General features: G+C 38.3%; 1 protein-coding gene across 1 annotated transcript in view; it reads right to left on the bottom strand.

The window, feature by feature from the left end:
- Window positions 1-17,273, bottom strand: part of PRTG (protogenin) — a 77,155-nt gene that overhangs the window by 33,006 nt on the left and 26,876 nt on the right. The window contains 9 exon segments of the mRNA XM_062501211.1: window positions 3,381-3,569; window positions 4,447-4,752; window positions 5,789-5,953; window positions 9,924-10,171; window positions 10,783-10,942; window positions 11,507-11,665; window positions 12,750-12,887; window positions 13,190-13,323; window positions 14,310-14,454. Coding sequence (XP_062357195.1) covers window positions 3,381-3,569; window positions 4,447-4,752; window positions 5,789-5,953; window positions 9,924-10,171; window positions 10,783-10,942; window positions 11,507-11,665; window positions 12,750-12,887; window positions 13,190-13,323; window positions 14,310-14,454 — 1,644 coding nt within the window.

Below are 17,273 nucleotides of genomic sequence, written 5' to 3'. Positions count from 1 at the left end.
TCACAATGAAAGACTTTCTGTGAGAGAAAAAATTCTAGACCAGGAGGAAGCAATGGAGGAATTAAAAATAGAGGCAAAAATGCATGGTATGCACCCAAGGGTCTGCTCCTCTGGCAAATACAAGTAATGGAATTTTACACAGGACTAGGAAATTGCCTGCTATTGAAAAATAAATGCAAAGACCTTTAACACAAACAAATGTCTATGTGAGACTGTGGGTATTTATTTTGAGAATAAACGATCAGATCATTTAATTCTATTTACATGGTGACTATCATGCTAAATAATCCAGTTTAAAACCACACAGAAGTAACTGGGTAGACCTGTACTGGAGAAAGTGAGGTCACTTCTCAGAAAACAAGGTAGGAACCAACAAGAGACTAAAAATATGCCACATAATATTCATATTGCTACATTCCATGTTTAATCATTGTGATCTATTTCACACTAGCATTGCTGATTCTTCTTTATCTATCATACTTATTCTTCCATCAAGAGTCCTGTAGACATATGCAACCATTTACAGTAGTTATATCAAAGCTATCAACAACCAAGCAATCAACAGTGCTTGTAATAACAATGCTAATGTTCTCTGATTAGAGACAATCATGAACTCTCATTTTGTGATGCCACAGGGTAAGTGAAATGTCTTCTTTAAACACACATATCTTGCACAACTGGCATTTGTACCAACATCTGCAGAAAGTTCCACGGACAGATGTACTGACATGCTCTAAATGGCACTAGAAGTCTATCTGCAGTTTATTAACTATGCAAAAGAACAGGGAATGGTAGGGCAGCCATAAGTCATGACAAAGACATGAAGAGGGAGTGTTTGGAAGCCATATAAATTGAGTGGCAACAGATAATGCATGAGAAACTGATCCTTCTTTGCCACTGGGAAGCACCTAGGACTGTGAGCATATTCTTTCAAATTAGGAATAACCTTTCCTTTTGACCATGTTATCCAACTTATATTACACCAGAAGTCTTAACACACACCTTTCCCCTTCAAGTTTCACACTTGCAGTATTCTAATTCCTGTAGCTCATCATGAAGACATTTATTTTGAAGACTCTGTCAATAAATCAGTAGTTTAGTGTCCTCAGGAGAGGCAAATGGATGACAGAACATCAGTCCTCAAAGCCTCTGTCCAGTTCATGAAAAATCAGTTTATGACAGTCACGAAATCCACAGTGTTGGCTTACCTTGTTTCACCTCAAATTGTACCTTGTACTACCACTTCCTAATAACTAATATTTTTAATATTTTAAATGCATACATAAATAAATGTGCTGGTCCAAATTACTTAGATTATTCACAAGGAATAAAAAGATGAACAAATCACCTTCTTAATGTGGGGATGTGCCTACAGTCTTTGTAGATTTATACACTGTGTACAATTCTACCTGCTATAATCTCCACATGTGCAGCTGCCAGAGGCAGAAGATTGTCTGTGTACTGCTATCTAAGATATAATTTGGCATGCACAAGTATTTCAAGCAGGCAGTTTGGCAAAGGCCAATCACAGTAGTCACACAGTAGTATCACTATGAGAAGTCTCTCTGAAGTTTCCAAGCTGCAGTGTAAGTAATCATCTTAGCAGTGGAAAATCATGACCTAATCAATTTTCCTGAGCCGAGTCTTTTGTTGCTGTAGTGATGAATGCCTCTTACTGTAAATGCTATAAAGCAAAAAAAGCAGGCAAAGAAACTTAGGAAAACTCATATTTGATATACACTTCAAATAACTCAATATATCCCATTTAAAAACAACAACAACAACAAAAAAAAAAAAAAAAACAAAAACAAAAAACTACTCTTCAGTGAAACTAGCCTACAGCAGCACAAATTATGTAGATGTGAAAAATATAAATTACAGGAATCAGAGTATATGGAATGTATCATGTTTTGGTCACCATATTTAGATACTGAGAATTATGATAAAGAAAAAACACTCAACACATCACATGCATCATGACTGAATGGTTAACTCAAGCATATGAATTCTTCCTTCTTGCAATTCAGTCAGCTGTGACCACTTTGTAATTTCCAAACTCACTTTTCTTTCATTTTCTCACCTGTCTACATGCTTACTGGAAAGCAAATCCAACAAAAACACACAGATAATATACATTTTAATATAATTCTGTAAAATAGTATTTTCACCTGAGGAGTATTAGTCTACTGAGAAAAGCCATATAATGTAGATCACATTGTTAATAATTTTGCACATGTTTGAAATTACAGCTTTTTATTGCATAATAAGAACAAAGATTTATGCATTTCTGTCCTAGGACACACAGACACCACATCCTTTCTGTGCTCTCAAAAGTGCTCTTTTGTCTCACAGCTCTGTTAAACAGTCAGCCACTGCCAGATGCTCTGGATAGAAATGGCCACAGATGGCCAGTTGTCCAGTTCAGAGACCAGAATACTCTCCTCAAATCTCCTCTAAAATTGTATCTCAACTCTATGCAGCAGATGAGAATATTTGAGCATGGTCAGGAAGGCATTTGACCTAGTTAAGACTGCAGGTCAACTTTGACAACAAGATTAATTCTCCACAATACCACCAACTATCTCAACACATTTCAAACACCAAGTGTCAAGTCCTATATTACTTTTGCTGATTATGTGATAGATTGCATCTTTTGGTGAAAGAAACTCTCAGTTCTGCATGTAAACAAAGTACCTTCTACCTGGGGATGATGCCAACACATCTGTATTAATACACACTGCAAGAGCTACAGGAGGAAACAATCCATGGAAAGACTCCAGCGGTACTCAGCAAGTTCTGTGCCCTAATCTTTGTGCTCAGTCCTGCCAATATTTACCAGAATTCCTTAAAAATATGAATAGGATTACAACATGCAAGAGCTACTTGCTTCTCTGTTGAAAAGGCAGTGCTTTTCATGCAGTATACCTGTGACAAGGCTACAAGTAAGACTGAAATAGGCTAAAAATAGCAGAGAAAAATCTTTGGTGTTTTGTATTAATCTTTCAGTGTTCCTAGATCAGGCATAAACACCAAAAATATGAAAAGCCTGCATATTAAAGTGAATATTAAAAGGACATGTCATTTACTAGCAGTTTTTACTAAGTTCTGTATCGCGTGATAAGTAGTTGGGTCTCCCTCCAACTTATACAAGATCTATAACATCTGTAAATCTTATATAATATTTATCTTCTAAAGATTTATTTATAAATCTTTATCTAAGTGCTGTGCAACACACATTTTGCAAGAGGATTATTCCCTCAGCAGTCTAAGTCAAGACTGCAAAGTTTATTGCTGGGAAAATGGGAGGCCAAACCTACCTCTGTTGCTCTCTAAGGTGTCACTGTCTTCCAAAAGAGTTGAGAACTATTTTGTACACTCACCCAAACCACTGACAGTATATTCCAGGTCACTGGCGTCCAACAGAATTGGTCCATTCTCCTGCTGCCCCTCTTCCTTGTAGTACAGTTTGTACCCCTGGACAGCTGCAGTGTCCTCAGAGTCCTGCTGCCACTGCACTGCAATGGTTGTGCAGTTCATGGGCTCCAAATGCAGCTCGGGAGACTTTGGTGCTGGGGTTAGAGAAATAAATATATATATATATATATGTATATATGTTTAATAGTCTTATATTCTAGAAACAGCTACTTGCAAAAATCTGGAGGTCCATCAGTCCAAACTTCACTCAAGACTTTGATTCTATCCCACCTGTGTATTCGTATAATTATTTCTTTCTTATGATGTCTGACTCCCTATAACCTAAATCTAACAACTTAATTTAGAATACAACAGAATAGGAACAGCTTTCAATTCTGCATCTTAATAAATAAATTTATGAGGTAGTGCTTTTTGAGCAAAAATTAAAACATTCCAAAGATAATTACAAAGTCACTTCCTGTTTTAAAGTGAGCCAGAGCAAATATGATTAACAATACCATCAAACATCATCAAGTGTTAATAATTCACTATAGCAGTCAAAACTCAAATTCAAAGCAGAAGGATGAGGACTACAGCTAAAGAATAAAGTTAAAAATTCAAATCTGCATAGTTTTCAAGCTAGCTGTGCAAAGTTGAATGTTCTTCTGCCTGAAATTACTAAATAATAATAAAATCCAAAGTTCAATTACAACAAATTAGACTTCATGGGTCAAGTCAATTTGCATATTCAAAAGATACATACATTTTTTAAAAACAGACATACATGCATTGACTCAGATCCTTTATTAACACATTACACTGCTAATGTATAGTGTTCCCATTTGCAGAAATGTATTTTACACTGAACAAAATGGTCCAGGAAACTCTAGTTCACGTCTGTGAGCTGCTCAGATGTTTTAGCTTCTATACTCATTTTCCTCTGTTCTACATAATTTGAATTAAAAATAAACTTTTGAAATCCAACAACCCCATAAGCCATTGTTGTTGAGTGCATGGTGTGTTCAGAATTACCTTTCACACTTGTAGCTTTGGGAGTTCGGTGCGAGGTCCACAAAGACGCCTCTCCCCAGCCAATCCTTGTTGCAGCAGTGATACGAACCAAGTAGACACTGTCAGGCCTCAGGCCCTCCAGGAGATATTCACCTGCAGTGCCTGGGAGCTCCAGCACCTGGATCTTGGTCTCTGTGCTGAGACGGAACGACAGACGGTACAGGACAACCTGGCCTCTCCTGTATTTCGCAGGAATTGGCAGCCAAGATATGAGGATATCTGTAGGACTCCTGCTCGTCAAACTGATTTCAGGAGCTCTCAAGGGAACTAAAAAGGCAAAGACAAAGCTTTTGAGCTCAGGGAAAAGATAGAAAATTCTTGTCTGATACCTCAGCCCACAATGAGATGCGAGTAATGTAAGATTAAATAATCCAACAAGTTCTGTAGATTCTTGTTTAAGGATAATTTGACACTTCTCACACTTCTCACCTGCTGCATGCAGCACAGCTTAAGCAAACTTTTCTTCTGTAAGCCCCTCAACATTTTCTTCTCTTATTGATGCCAGCAGTAATCAGAGGCAATCAGCATCTGACTGGTGTGACACACTGCCAACGTTAGATGCAGCAGCTCCAACCGAGAGCCCAGACAACAACCTGCACAGTTGAACACTTGGTGCATATTTTCTTCCACTTACCATGTAATGAGGGTTCTGACAAAGAGACAGGCAGACAACTAGAAATGGTAATGTTCCATGCTGCCAAAGCTTAACCCTGTCAGAATTTATTAATCAGATCTAATGATCTACACTAAACAGTTTGTTGTTGCCATGATGTTCAGATTAATCAAATCATTGCACAGAAGCAAGTCAGCAGGGTCGTTCACAAAATTCTGATTCTACTAAAAAAGGCACATAGACACAAAAAACCCACAACAAAACCATAGGTTAATTTTTTTCCCCGTACAGCAAATTTGTATTTCAAATTTTCCTACAAAATTTGCAAAAGATGTAGTAGGGGGGCAGTTGGATCCACACTGCAGATGCCCAAGAGAGCATCATAGACACTAAATCGTAGGCTACTGTCAAATTCTCATCATGAATGGAGTTCTTAAAAGGTCTAGAATAGTTATTGACATGAGTTAATGAAATGTCTTTCAACATAGAAAGGGACTCTGTATAATACTCACTGCTGTTCTGACAGAATGTTATTTTATTCTCATTCCTTCCATGAGCTGCTGTCTTGTACTGTGATATCCAGAAGTCTCACTGGTATCAACAGAAACTCAAGACCCTCAAGAACTGTTACCACTGGATTGCACAGCTTGACTCAGTGCAGATAAAAACGTTCACAAAATAATTTCTTACCATCTTCAAGGGTGTGCTGAGTCACATGATCTGACATTTGACTGGCACCCAAAGGCATGTAAGCTACAATATAGAAGGTGTAGTTGCTGGCTGGCTCCAAGTCATCAATAATGTAATGGGTTGTATCATTTCCAATGACCACTTGGTACTCTTCATTATTTAAACCTGGTATAAAACAAGGGGTAGACAAAAAAAAAAAAATCCTGAAAATCCTCCAACATCACAGTATCTTTGCTTTAAGATCTTAGAAAGTTAATTTCATGTTCTTCCCCAGCCTACCTCTATTTTTTTTTTTAAATCCCATTAAGCAGAAGCTCTTTTATGCACAGCAGTAACTGTGTCTTGCTGTAGCATAGGTTGTGGTGTTTCAGGACTCCTCAATAAAGGATGCTGAATGCACTCTAAACCCTATTTAGCATTAGTCACAACAAACTGTGCCCAATGTACAGTAACACAACAGACAAGCTCTAAAAGCCTTATCATCCATACCCAGCTTCTAAATCTATTTGTTTAGAGTCAGGGGTTTTTTTCCAAAACCAATTTACAGAGCCTTTATATAGCAGACTGTGAGGAATGGGAGGGCTCCACTCCACCAAAAACAAAACAAACACCCTCCTGCCCCCTAAAAGAAACAAATAAAAAGAATTTATTCAGCAAAAGGATCTAATTTTAGCCCTGCAACTTCTATTACATTTGATTGACACGTTTTTATTTTGATTTGGAGACAGGCCAATAAGAACAGACCAGAATAATCTTCAAAAATGTTTGGCTCCTTAGCAAGCTGTTAAAAAAAAAAAAAGAGAGAAAAAAAAGGGAAAAATTGCCAGCAATTCACACTAAAATCTGCATAGCAATACATGCAGCAGTCTTTGTCATTGTTGGGCTTTATTCCCATAGAGGAAGGCTATAAAGTGGACCAAGTGTGGTGAAAGCTGCAGTGTTAATGAACAATTCACACCAAGTGCATGTCAACTTAATCAAAACTCTGTAAGAGCCAGCTCCTCCTCTTCACAACTGAATTTATAAACAAAACGAAAGGCAAATTCCATCATTAAGTTTTCCCACATTTATGAATTAACTTGATAGCATTTTAATTAGACAAGATTACGAGCATCTCACAACAGACTAGTTAATGGCTTGTTAATTAGGAATTGCAAGGCACGATTTCTGACCTGCTAAACAAGATCCTTGAGCTCAAATTAAAAGAACTTGTTCTCTCATTGAATGGATTGCCAGGCCTCATGCAGAGGCCCTAATGAAACAGCCATAATAGAGAACAAGGCTTGCCTTCCACCACAATCAGTGTTCCCTTTGTGCCTTTTCTAAATCACTAACAACGAATTAACACACTCCAACATGCACGCTCATCAGACCCTTATTCTTCTTGCTACTATGACCCCAATTTGAATGTAAAATATTCTGCTAAAAGAAACGAAACACAAACACACAAAACCCACACCTGTTAGTTTTTAGAACTAGCTTGATTAAAACACTAACTTTTTTTTTATATAGGGAAGAGAACCTGAACTTGTTTTTACACCAAAACATCAGAATATGTGAGTTGTGAAATGTAACACTTAGTGATGATATCTTTTGTATTCAAAGCACCTACCACATTGGGATGTCTAAAAAAAAAAAACCTCTTTGAAACTGCATACAATTCATGCATTATCCAGTTTTGCTTTCTGTTTAAATTTTATGGAACCACAAATATCAGTAAAACTTAGGAGACCTGGCAAGCACTGTTTTCCTTTGGCAATACTATGTTCTTTACTCACACTTGCAAAGGAGGTTCTAACCAAAAAAACAGAGCAGTATGTCCATAACTTTTTTTTTATACATTTATGTTCATAAGAAGTTTCGAGCAGAGATAAAAGCTAGTCAAGTCAGATCTATCTGAGATAAATTTTAACCTTCATTAGGGACAGAAACAGGGTGTGAGGGTGGAATGGGGAAAGACAAGCTGAAAAGAATAATGGAAGCAATACATTCATAATTATCTAGAATTCTTAGAGAGCAAATAAGATGTTGACAATGTCAACAGTGTATATCAGAACCTCTATGACCTGGCATGGTATGAATTTCATCAAAAGATTTTCCTTAATATTTAATTTGAATTTATTTAAATGTAGTTGTTTCTAAATTTACATTAGAGAGATGGTCCATGTGACAGTTTTTCACAAAGGCATTTTCTAGACTTTCAACAATGCCTCTGATATGGGAGCAAGATCCTCAGAAGGGTTTACAGGCTATCACTATCACTTAGAAAACTATTACTTTTACAGAAGTGTAATCCACTAGCCCTTGAAGCTCAATATTTTTCTATAAAATAAGACAAAAGCGAGGTTTACGTCATGATGCAAATTTCTAATACTATGCAATCATGTTACAAAATTAAAAATGCATGCAGACCACCTACATTTTGAATCCTACCACTAATTACTCCTATCTCTTTGCACTCTTTTACTCTCCTCGTGTGGATTTTTTCACTAATGTGAAAGGATGCACAACAACATTACATTAAATAAATAAAATAAATATCACAAGACAGGAAAGATGAAAAAATGGGTATTTGAGAAGGTACATTCAAATACATCAGAGGTTTCTGTTTGGCTGCTTGCTTTTGTTTGAAGTTTGTTTTGTTTTTTAAATCAAGACAAGCTATAATCTCATTTCACAAAATATAATCTTTGGATAAGCAAGAAAATAGGGCAAAATGATTTTGCAAAATGACGTTGCAAAAAAACATATTCCAGAAGATAGCTCCTTTCACTACTGTACAAGTTTATTTCCTGCACAAATACAAACTTCCCTAAGGACAGTTTCCCAGTTTTCTTTGAAGTTATCTGGTCTCTGCTCTCTACAATTATCCTGATAACTTATCCAGTGTGACTTTATTCGCATTAGCTGTAAGAGGGGATTGTGAGCACAATACCTCAGTGACTGAAAGAGTGGGGGGTAATTTCCCACACCTCTTGTTCTCATTATCTTTTAAAACTCTTACTTCCTTCCTTCCTTCAGACAAAATTCTCCTGTGTCCTGAAATATCCCACTTGCAAAAGCAAATGTGGCTATTCCTGCATCAGTATTAGAGTAATTAGGCTGTCCTTCCTGTCCTCTGCTTAGCAGATGGCAGGCTGGTATTCCACACAGAGCTGAGCATCTGCAGTCCTGCCCTTCAATAGACCACTTACTGAATAGAAATGGAAACAGAAATCACTCTGAGAAAACAGACCTGCAGTGCAGCTTACTTGAAGCCATGCACCTAACAATTTTTCAAGTCATTAAGCCATCACCTCATGCTTTTGAAAAATGGCTGTCTCCTACCACCTTAAATTACCTTAACTCAAAGCAATTACTATATACAAACATATTATTATTAATATTATATCTATTACAATATATATTATATATTATGTAATTATTATATACAAATAATACTAAGGGATTTTAAAATGTCTAATTACTAATTTTTATTCCAACTATCCATTCCATTTTATACAGGAACTTGCATATAATTTCAGAGATTGAGATAAGCCACTCATGGCCATTCAGCATTTGAACAGACTTTTCTCATAACAGGAGACCAAAGGATGAAAGAAGAGTAGGTTTTACCATTCGGCCAATATTCCTTTTAAGAGAAGGTAGTGAAGACAAAGTATCAACTATTCTACTCCAAAATATAAGAAAGCCAGTAAAGTCACAAGAATTTGGGGATCTAGACAAAAAGAGCAGTCTGTAGTGAAAGGTTCAACTCTGCAAGTCTCAAGGACTCTGCTGTATTCTCTGTTCTTCATGTACACACAGAAGAGAATAGGCAGAAATTCCTGCTGAGCACAGAGGGGAATCCAGAGACCACTACGGAGGCCCCAAGCTCCAAAGTCCTTTCCTAACTTCAGAATCTGCTCACTGGAGCCATCAGACACAGGTAAATTGGAAAAACACTCAATCCCACAAATGAGATGTTGTGGGAAGAGCATTTTTCCCCAAGCTTGCCTGCTGATAGCAGTATGCTGGAATGCTCTGATGCAGCCCTGAATGTGAACCATTCAAATCTGAAGTCTTTTCAAGGATATTCAAATACTGAAATTGTCACGTTCAAATCATTAGATGGCATTTAAATCAAACCACTTACCTTCTGCTTTCATGTAATGCACAGAGTATGCAATCACTTTGTCTGAATTATAGAGTGGCCTCTCCCAGGCCAGCAGGATTGCTGAGCTCGACATGGTTTCAGCGTGGACATTGTAGGGTGCACTGGGCCTGTCTTCTGACATGACCACAGTGAGTCTGGCCCTGGAGAGAATGGAGCCCTGGCTGTTCTCAGCCATGCACTGATAAATGGCATCGTCTTCAGGAATGATCTGGTTGATCACCAATTTACTGGATCCAAAAGGAAGAAAAAGGTGGAAAAGAATCTCACATCTTGGATAAACTTTGCTCCATATAATAAAACAACAGTTATGTTTGCCTCTGCTTCTTAAGTTTAGTATGGTTGACTTACATGCCACAAATTCTTCTATTACAAATGGATGCTCAGCACTGAAATTTAGCACCTTGAAGCGCTCTGCAAAACCTGCCATGTTTCTGTTTGTGCCGGCAAAGCCAGGCACAGTGAAAACAAAATTGCACATCTATTCCCTCCCTGCAAAAAGCAGAGCCTTACACTTCTAATTCCTTAACCAACTCTTTAATATAAACTGCTCACTTAACAGAAGCAGTAGCAAGATTCTGCTATGTTGTAAATCTAAAGTAACTCTGTGGTGAAACTCTTTAATTCAGTCCTGTCCGCCCTCTGTGCTAGGTAAGGCATTTACCACATAAGCTTTACTGATTTTAGGTATTGATTAATGTGCACCCATCACTTTGTTTAATGTTCCATTTCAGGTTGGCTCGAGTTCTACCTTGAATGTCCATAGCTAGCTAGCTTCTGTAATATCATCTTTTGGTAGCACATGACTAGCACAGCTCTCCTACAGCAATTGCAACCTTACCTGTTGTACATTTTTATTCTACCATTGGAGTGTATTCTCCTTCCATTTTTTAACCATGAAATTTTGGGGGCAGGATTTCCTTCTGCTTGACAAGCAAAACGAGCAGTACCAGCTCTAGGCCTTGTTAAGCTTTCTGGCCATTCCACAAATGAAGGTGGAGCTGCAGATAAGTTACAAGAGGAAAACATAGTTTAAAAATCAAGCCCCTACAAATGCAAGGACAGTCATAACAATAACAATGTTTTCCAAATAAAAACCTCTCTCCCCAAGCAACTCGAACACACATTTACACAAGCAGAAAGCACATTTCTTGTAAACAAAGCACATTTTTTTAAAGATACACTATCTGCACAGACAGTGTATTTGTTCATGCATTTATGAATACAAACTCCAGACTATGACATACTGTTCTCTCATAGATACAGGTTACATATTTCTGCTTGGTTACAGGGTGCTTTTCTGTGCTGAAAGGCTGCCTTACCAGAGCAAACATTTCACCTGGGTATCTCCAAGGGCTAGTTCACAACTCTAATCTTAAGTATCTGACACTTCTCATCCAAGTCAACAGACAGAAGAAGGCAGCCACCGTTCTGTGATCCATTCAATCTCTGCAGTCTCCCTGCAGCCCTCGGCACACCATGTTTGAGGTAAAATGCCAGCCCAGCAGAGCTCAAAAGGACAGACACAGGGTGCTCAAACACACTGGAAATGGAAGGGGGCTCACCCAGCACAGTGAGAGTTGCCATTGCCACGGTGAAGTTGCGTGTGCCAGGAATGGTGGCCCGGCAGACGTAGACACCTGCGTGCTGCACCTTCACGTCAGAGATCATCAGGTTCCCGTTCCCAAGCACTCGGGTGTTGAACACATCAATGGACTTGTGGTCTGTTTGAGAGAGCAGCAGAAGTGGGTTACAAGGTTGTTCATCTAAATAATTTACCTAAATTAGGTTGTCTATGCAGTAATGGCTTAGATTAGCACATAAAAGCTGAAAAATGCAAAGTAAAGCACAGTTGAGCTTTCAGAGGTTTCCATTTTGCTTTTACTTTGCTCTTCACCTGACCATTCAGATGATTGGGCCTCGCCATTTCTTAAGTGGTTTGTACTGGAATTCACCACCTCAGCTCTGCCATCTGCCTAGCACTACGATTCAGTTCATCACTACCAACATCCACATCATCTTTACAAACAGCAAAGAACCATCTCCAGAATTATGCTGCAGATAAAACTAGTGTATTTGATTACCATGTATTTTCTATTTTCCCAGCAAAAACCCTATGATTATTACATGAACTTCTTTCCTACTTGTTTGTCTATAAGAGCAACTGAATCAAACAGGAAAGATACGTTTATTTCTTACACTTTTAGAAATAGAGGAAAATTTTTCATAGTTTGCTTCTACATGTACAGTCCTGACTTCCACATTCAGGTATAGGTTGGAATGAAAACAGAAAGTATTCTTCATGAAAGAAATGTGACGCACTGCTCAATGTTACTACTCTTACTGCAGTCCCTCTTCTCCCCTTCCAGGCTGACATCCAGGGTTTGTCTACACCTGTTCATAGCCCAAATGGCCCATTAGCACAAGGTGCAAATCACATTCTCACAGGGCTTCTAAAGGAACTCTAACAGGGCTGTTTCATGGGTGCAGCCATCCCAACCTGCCCCCATCACCGACTGTCCTCCAGCCAGGGATCGCTGGAGGTCACAGCCCTGCCTCCCTGTGCCCGGGGCAGTGCTGGATTGACAGCAGATGCAGGGAGTCAAAAGCTTCAGAAAACCTCGGGGCTTCTTGACAGCAGTACTGGAGCACGGAACTAAAAGTGTCTCACTCATCGTACCTTAACCTACTAATCATTACCTACTACACAAAGCCTCAGAACAGAAACCTAATTGCTCAAATCCTTTCTTTCCAGTTCTATTTCCTCTCCACAGGCTGAAGGTCGCATGCTGTAATTTTAAGACCTACCTAACCGGCTCCATGAGATGATTGGCTTTGGATTCCCTGTGGCTACACACTCCAGTATGACAGTTTGATGAAGAGATGCTGTAATGTTTTGAGGACCAGCTATTATAGACGGCTTGTGAAAAGGCTTCAAGTCTGAGGCTTTGCAGAGATTTAAAAAAAAAAAAAAAAAAGATAAAAAGCGAGCACAGTTGTACAAAAACTCAATTAAATATGAAATAAAACTATTTTTTTTAGGGATGCTGAAAGTTACATTTACACCAATGCCTTATTTCAGTAATAGGGGAAATTTACATTGAAAAATATTTTAACACAAGATAAAAACAAGCAAAATTATTTGGACAAGTGGTTCGCCTACAGCTTTTCAAGGCATTTCAGTGTTTTTTTGCTATACTGTAAGAAAGAATACAGTGCCACTGAAAAAAATCTCACATGGTAAATACCTGGAATAACACTGAGCACTGCCTCAGTGCTTTTACGCCTATTGGCTGCAGTTGTGGCAACACATCGGTAATTCCCAGCATCCTTCTGCTCAACACCATAGATCTGAAGCACTCCCGTAGGCAGAGCAGTTATCCTGCCACAGAAACCAAAAATAAGAAAAGCAGATAAACATTCAGCCAGAGAACACCATCGTGGAATTAACTCCTTGATTTACTAACAGCCATTGCTACAGTGACCTGGGAACAGCAGGCTGGAGACTCAAAAACATTCCCAATACATGACTCACCTTCCTGCCTTTCTGAACTACAGGCAAAATTCCCTCCAGCACCACTATGAGAGCAGAGGAATTTACTTTCAACAAGCAGATCTTTCTCACCCTCAGGATCAACCATCCCAGCCTTCTTTAGTCTGCTACTATATTCATACTATTCAGGCTGGCTGATTTTTTACAGCAGTTTCTGATCATATGGGCATAACTGGTGTACAGTTTCAGAAACCCACCTATGGTTCCAATTTTTAGTTTCTCTTTTCTCCTTCCTTTGCACATGGGGTATCTTACACACTTTCAAATGGAGTTACAGGTCAAAAAGCACAGGAGTCAGTTCAATGAACACAAACTGGACACGGAAAATAATCTAGCAGAGACTGTACTGCTCAACCTAATCAGTTAATCTTCTTCATTAGAAGACCCCTTGCATAGAATTTCCCTGGTATCAAGTGTTTTAACTCAATTTTCTGTATATATAATTCTTTATTGTCCCTCTAAAGAAAAAGTTCAGCATCAATTTTTCAGTGAAAGCAATCCCGCTAGTTCAAACCACTCCCAGAGCCAAAATTCCCCCATTCCATTTCTCACTGCAATGCCTGTTCCTGAGGATGACTTGTATACAATATTCACCAATAAGAATTCAAAGACCAGTGATTACTGTGCAGACAACAGTGGGTGACTCTGGTCTATTTAAAATTCAATAGCAACATACTTATGACCAGATATTTCAATTGCTGACATGGAATGTTTTTAATGTAATGGCATTGCAAGTATTAAGATTTTCTTCTCGCAGCAGGATCAAAATAATAGCAAAGAATAAAATACCTCCTATTATGTGTAACCCTACATACCTGTCCATGACTAAGGGTAAAGTTGTTCTATTCACTTCCCATGTCACAGTGGCAGGAGGGTTTGCTGTTACTTTACAGGCAAATCGAGCTACTCCACCTTCTTGAACTTCAGTTGAAAGTGGCTGGACTTCAAATGCAGAAATAGCTAAAAAACAAGAGAATATCAATTTTACGGGACTAAAGTTAGAAAAAAATTCCTGGTTAAATCAAACTCAAGTTCATAGATCAACTTGTAAAAATACCCAGCAACACTTCATATAGTCCTTTTATTTCTGTATGCAAAGATAAATCTAAGTGCATGTCAACTTAGCTCAATAGCATGTTTTCACTGGTGGAAGGTTTACTTAAAATAACTTTGCTTTAACCTAATTCAGTAAAAAAATGTTTCAATGAAAATAAATACGGCATGCTCAAGTAGAATTAAGCACACAAATTGACTGGCATGCAGCTGGAAATCATATAAATTATTAGACTAACAAAGTTCAAGTCAATTCAACTAGTTTGGGACAGCCTTAAAAAAATTCACTGCAATAGGAAATTGCCAAAGCAACTTTTGGTTCCTGACTCACTTTAATACAAAGCATTTGCAGAGTTCTACATGTCTTGCAAAAAAAAAAAAAAAGAAAGAAAGAAGAAATAAAAATGAAAATAAAAATCTCAAAATAAGTTTAAGTAGGTGAGAATACTTTTATCCCAACAGTCTGAGCAGTCACCAAGCTGACATCTGATGCACAGAGCATCAATGTCATTTTGAGCATCTACAACTTAAGGAGTTCACAATATTGAGCCCACTGAAGCAGCAGATCAATACAAACTCTGCAGCTAATAGCTAAAAAATTGATCAGTTGTTGAATTTCCTTGCTCAAAAATGAGGGAAAGTAATACAAAACCTGCTAATTAATTGCTTATTTACTGCTACTTACAACTAACAGAACAATTCTTCAGAAGCAACTCCTTTTGGATAACTCAACACAAAAATTTTCACATGTTTCCACCCCCTGTAACTGTGGAGGGAATAGTCTCTGTCAACTTAATGGTACTTCTTTTTTTTTTTTTTTTTAAATCAGATTCCAATTAAAATTCTATTCCTGTATAAATTATATAGAAACATGGTTGCAGTAAAAAGTTACCCATCTCTTAATATTCAAGTTTTGTGTTTAAATAATTTCGCTGTTTTACTTGTTTTTCTAAAATGGAAATTGTTTCTCATCCTATTTACTCCTAGACATCCTCAAAAATGCCATGGAGGATACAGACAGCACTGATGCACACCAGGAATCTGAGTGTTCCCCTCCCTGCCATTTTAATGGTACAGCACAGCACTGAGAGGTTAATACTGGGGTGTGAAGGAAAGATGAACTCACCTGGTTGCTTCCCCCCATGCACAAATTAACTCCTAGCACAGACCTAACTACACAGCTGAAAGATTCCTTTTACTCACATGCCTATTTCACTTCTCAGGTATGAATAAATGCCCTTTTTTTTGCACTGCATTCCTGTAGCTGCAGCAGCACTGCAGGGATGAGCGTCCCTAGTAGCACCAGCAGTCAAGGTATCACACCTGCGTGAACAGACCTCCCAAAAACTGTGGATCACAAGACCACAGAACCACCGTGCACAGCAGAACCACCTGAAAGCAGCTGGAGCCACAGGATGTGAACACCATGGCCACTGCAAACGAGGTCTGGCACCTCAAAAGTGGCTCAGGCACCCCAGACACAGGGAGCAGAGATGCCCCTGGTACTCCCTGCTGCGGCCAAACCCGTGCTTTTGGCAGCAGGTCTACACAGCCCCAGACACTCTTTGAGGCTGCTCCCTTCTCATCTCCACTACAGACAGAGCTGTCCTTTCTCACCAACAGAACTAGGTTCCACTTCTTGCTTTTTCTTTCACTTTTTAGCAGTACCAGGTTCAAGAACATATAAAAATCCCCACAATATGCATAAAGGTGTTACAACAGAACTCTCATATTTAAAGCCTGTTGGGGGAGACATAAAAGCAGTTCTTGCCTTAAACATTTTCTTTTGATTGCAAAGGAATCATCAGAAGTAAAACAGATAATTTTTTATCCATTTACAAAAGCTCAGCTTCACAAAACATTCTCAGTACAAGGCAAATAACCTGTACATCGAGCAGGTTGTTCCCATATCTCTAAAACTTTCTGGATTTGCTTTGTGCTGGATTTGATGCCATACAGCTATCCTGTAGTCTTCCACCACAAAATAGAGAGGTGGGGGAAAAGAATAATAAACAGGAATAAAAGCAATCCAAGCTTGTCTTACTTCCTTCCCTTCTTCATTCTAATTTCTCCCTATACAAATGTGTGTTCACCTGGAGTCAGAATAATACTTCCATAGTGCCATTCTTAACAGATTTTCCTTCTTAACAAGAAATACAATGCTTTGCATTCTTCACTTATTTACTGAAAGTATGATGCAGCAAACTAGACAAATCTGCTCGCATTTCAAAATAGAATCTCTAGGAATGCAATAAAGGCATAAATGATATGAACAATCCAAACCAATGCAATGTGAATTTCAGGGCCATCTTGTAGCACAGCTGCACTACAGCCAGCAGCATGAGAAAGGATCACTGCAACAAAGCAAAAAGGTAATCATACAGGCATACAGAAGCTCTTTCACACCTTTAAAAGTTCTATATCCATTGGAACTATACAAATGAAACACAATTTAGGCTTTCATTTTGTATATGTAAAAAAATATTTACTTCCATGCACTTGGTAGCTACAGCATTACAGCTGTAGATTGAAGAGAGAAGTGAGACTCTCAAGAACTACAGAGCAAACTGAGGCAATTAGTGTTTCACAGACCACAAATTGCCATCACAATATCAGGCAAGAATTGCTTCAGCTACACTGTATAGGAAGTCCAGTGCAAGTTGTTAATTGAAGCTAATATGCAAAGAACATTTTTCCACCTGAACAGGAATAATTTTCTCCTGAAA

Source organism: Cinclus cinclus, chromosome 13 (genome assembly GCF_963662255.1).
Source record: "Cinclus cinclus chromosome 13, bCinCin1.1, whole genome shotgun sequence".
Classification (NCBI taxonomy): Eukaryota; Metazoa; Chordata; class Aves; order Passeriformes; family Cinclidae; genus Cinclus; species Cinclus cinclus.
This window is presented reverse-complemented; position numbering and strand designations above follow the sequence as displayed.